The 2,990-nt window shown below is 38.7% G+C and overlaps 1 protein-coding gene across 1 annotated transcript; it reads right to left on the bottom strand.

Moving 5' to 3' along the window:
• Positions 1-246: 246 nt before the first annotated feature.
• On the bottom strand, positions 247-1,984 carry cunh16orf87 (chromosome unknown C16orf87 homolog). The gene is made up of 2 exons (XM_010778848.1): positions 1,798-1,984; positions 247-482 (listed from the first exon to the last, which is right to left on the bottom strand). Exons 1-2 carry the CDS (start codon positions 1,967-1,969, stop codon positions 247-249), a joined length of 408 nt encoding a protein of 135 aa, XP_010777150.1. The 5' UTR covers positions 1,970-1,984.
• Between the last annotated feature and the right edge of the window lie 1,006 nt (positions 1,985-2,990).

The following is a 2,990-nucleotide window of genomic DNA, read 5'->3' as shown; positions in this document are numbered from 1 at the left end:
AAAGTGTGTCTGAAGACTGGTGTATCTTCTTATTGAATAGCAAGCTGTGTAAAGCATCTCCATGGACTACTCCAACAGGACCCTTAACACTTTCAAAATAACATATGTTGCTTGTATATGTATTACCAATTTTGGACTGAAATGGTAACCAAGACCGATGACATTATTAAATGATATTATACCAGAAGCTCAGTAGAATTGCTGTGCTCTAATGAGAGGAACCCCTATTGTTTGATATCTGTTCCGTTAAGGATGGTCACAGTTAACCTGTAATAACAAAGTGTGTAACACCACTTCCTCACCTTTGTCCTCATCTGGTTTCTTCAGTCCCACAGTCTTTGGTCTGCCACGCCCCCTCCGGATGGGATCTGACTGGCTGTTGGTGCGGGGTCTCCTCCTGTTCTCCATGTCATTGGTCAGAGAAGAGTCTATCCTCTCTCTGCGGATGCGCTCCGTCCTCCTCCGCTTAAAGTCCAGCTTGTCTGAAGCACAAAATACAGATGCTGAAAAACAGTTCCCCATCACAGCAGGCTGGTTGACGACCGACACTCCTCATTTCATCCTCTCTAAATCTTGTTTTTATCAATATCAATATTTAAACAATATTGTAAATATTATAAATACTGATTAAACTATTGATGATAATACTAAGTGTTTACACGATGAAATGTAAAAATGCTAAATATCTTCAGCTATGTAGATATAACGACGAATCAGCAAATAATAGAACAGCTCGACCCCTCTGGTAAGTTCAGAAAATGAAATCCAGTTATTGTAATGCAGTCGGTAAAACCCGGAAAAGACATCATGTGATATTACGATATCCAAAACACAAGACAATATCAAGTCTCACGTCACAATATTCATTTAGCTGACGTGAGTTTACTTTTCCCACGTATCAGAGATGTCATGATCTTGGTGAGCAGTGTTTGTTTGGACCATGGTTGATGAAAAGTTGTGAAATAAAACATTTCTTAAAACAGCTTTTTTTTAAGCTTCAGACAAGATGTTATTTTCTGTGATAAGACTTTTGAATGTGTGATAGTAGGAAAAGCACAGGTGTCCTAGTTTGTCCTGTGTCTTGTCCGGTTGGTGACCCTTGAAGTGTTAAACTATTGTGAGAGCGTTGACGTTTGGCATGGACCTTCTATGGTTAATGTTAGGAGAGATAGTCAAAAAGGTTCTTGCTGTTTCTTAGATCTTAAATGTCAATTCTGCAGAAAGACATGCAGACTGTTGGGAAGGCTGCATGTCAGTTCATCCTGTCTGAACGATCACAATACTCTGCTAACAAACGGTTTCTCTATCAAGGTGTCAAATCATGTATACCCTTTTCCAATCAAATAAGCACAACTATTCCGTTCTGTTTCAACACAGGAAACATTATAACAAATGTGGGACGGGTGCACCCTGGAAGCGGGGCTACTACAAGTGGAAAGCACTTGAACTTATTCAGTCTGTCTCTCCTTCAAACTCCATTGTGTCCAGTTCTCCTCAAATGTATCTTTGAAACATGATTGAAAACAAGCTTAAAGTAATTCCTGAAGGACACATGCATGTTGCATTTAGTAGGCCTACAGCTCAGACAGTGTGGTTAAAGAACAACATGCAAACATGACAACAATACGTACACTTTATATATAGATATAGACAAGCATATACACTTTAATAAATAAATAAACAGTACTGAAAAATGTAATAGATGTAATACTATAGAATACCTATTATTCATAAAACGCCATCAATGATCATAACAAATAACAAGCTAATCATAGCATCGTGTCAGCTGAGCCTTACCTGCTATGGCCGGAGAAGAGCGCTCATTTAACTTAGCATTGAGGAGTTTTCTGCTAATAAACACATAACCACACGGGCAGGACTTGCACGCAACAGGAATCTGTAAAGTCAGACAGGAAACATTCAGAAGATGTAACCAATGTTCAGATTGGGTTCCTTGGGAAAGAAGCATTAACAATGTTAGCTTGAGCCCTATTAGCATGGGGTTAGCATTAGCAATAGACCTTTTTTCTTCTTATAGATGTAACCATTTATATCAGCTAGTTCTGTAATAACTAGCAGTATTGTGACAAACAATCTTTTACAACTGCTTCATACAGCATCGTTCCACCGTCAGCAACGCAACATGTCTTATTACAAGAAGCAGTGGTTGAGTACAGCAGAGGGTCATTCTTCTAAGTGTTGTTCTGAAAGGTCACACAGGATGACGAAGCTGAAGTTGGCTTCCGATTCAGAGCATCCGATTCGGCAGTTAAGGGGAAAGTTAAGGGACATTTAATTTACAGCGCTGAGCGAACAATCCTCCGTGTTTGAACCTCTTAAATTGCTGCATAGCCGATTTAGTTGGACTGGATTATCCCAGAGAGTCTAAAGATTATTTATAACCCGGTTTGAGATTTTTGAAACCTTTATTCTATTTGTGAAAATACAAAAAAGGGAGATTTCAGTGCTTTTTTCACATGTAGACCACATTAGACCAGGTCCTGATCTAAAACCACTAGACCTAGACTCATCAAATCTGGACTGGATTATCCCGGAGGGTCTAAAGATTCTTTATAACACCGTTTCAGATTTGTGAAACCTTTATTCTATTTGTGAAAATACAAACAAGGGAGATTTCAGTGCTTTTTTCGCATCCTGACCACATTAGACCAGGTCCTGATCTAAAACCACTAGACCTACACTCATCAAATCTGGACTGGATTATCCCAGAGAGTCTAAAGATTCTTTATAACACCGTTTCAGATTTGTGAAACCTTTATTCTATTTGTGAAAATATAAACAAGGGAGATTTTGCAGCTTTTTTAAAATTCAGACCACATTAGACCAGGGGCCGTATTCACAAAGGATTTTAGGGCTAAAGTAGCTCCTAACTGGCGAATTTAGGAGAAACTCCTAAGCATATGGGCGTGTCAGTCTTAAATTTAGGACTCCTAATTTTATTCTACTAAGAGCAATTCACAAAGACTTTT

The sequence above is a fragment of the Notothenia coriiceps genome, unplaced genomic scaffold, assembly GCF_000735185.1.
Source record: "Notothenia coriiceps isolate Sejong01 unplaced genomic scaffold, NC01 NC01_scaffold00019516, whole genome shotgun sequence".
In the NCBI taxonomy this organism is placed as follows: Eukaryota; Metazoa; Chordata; class Actinopteri; order Perciformes; family Nototheniidae; genus Notothenia; species Notothenia coriiceps.
This window is presented reverse-complemented; position numbering and strand designations above follow the sequence as displayed.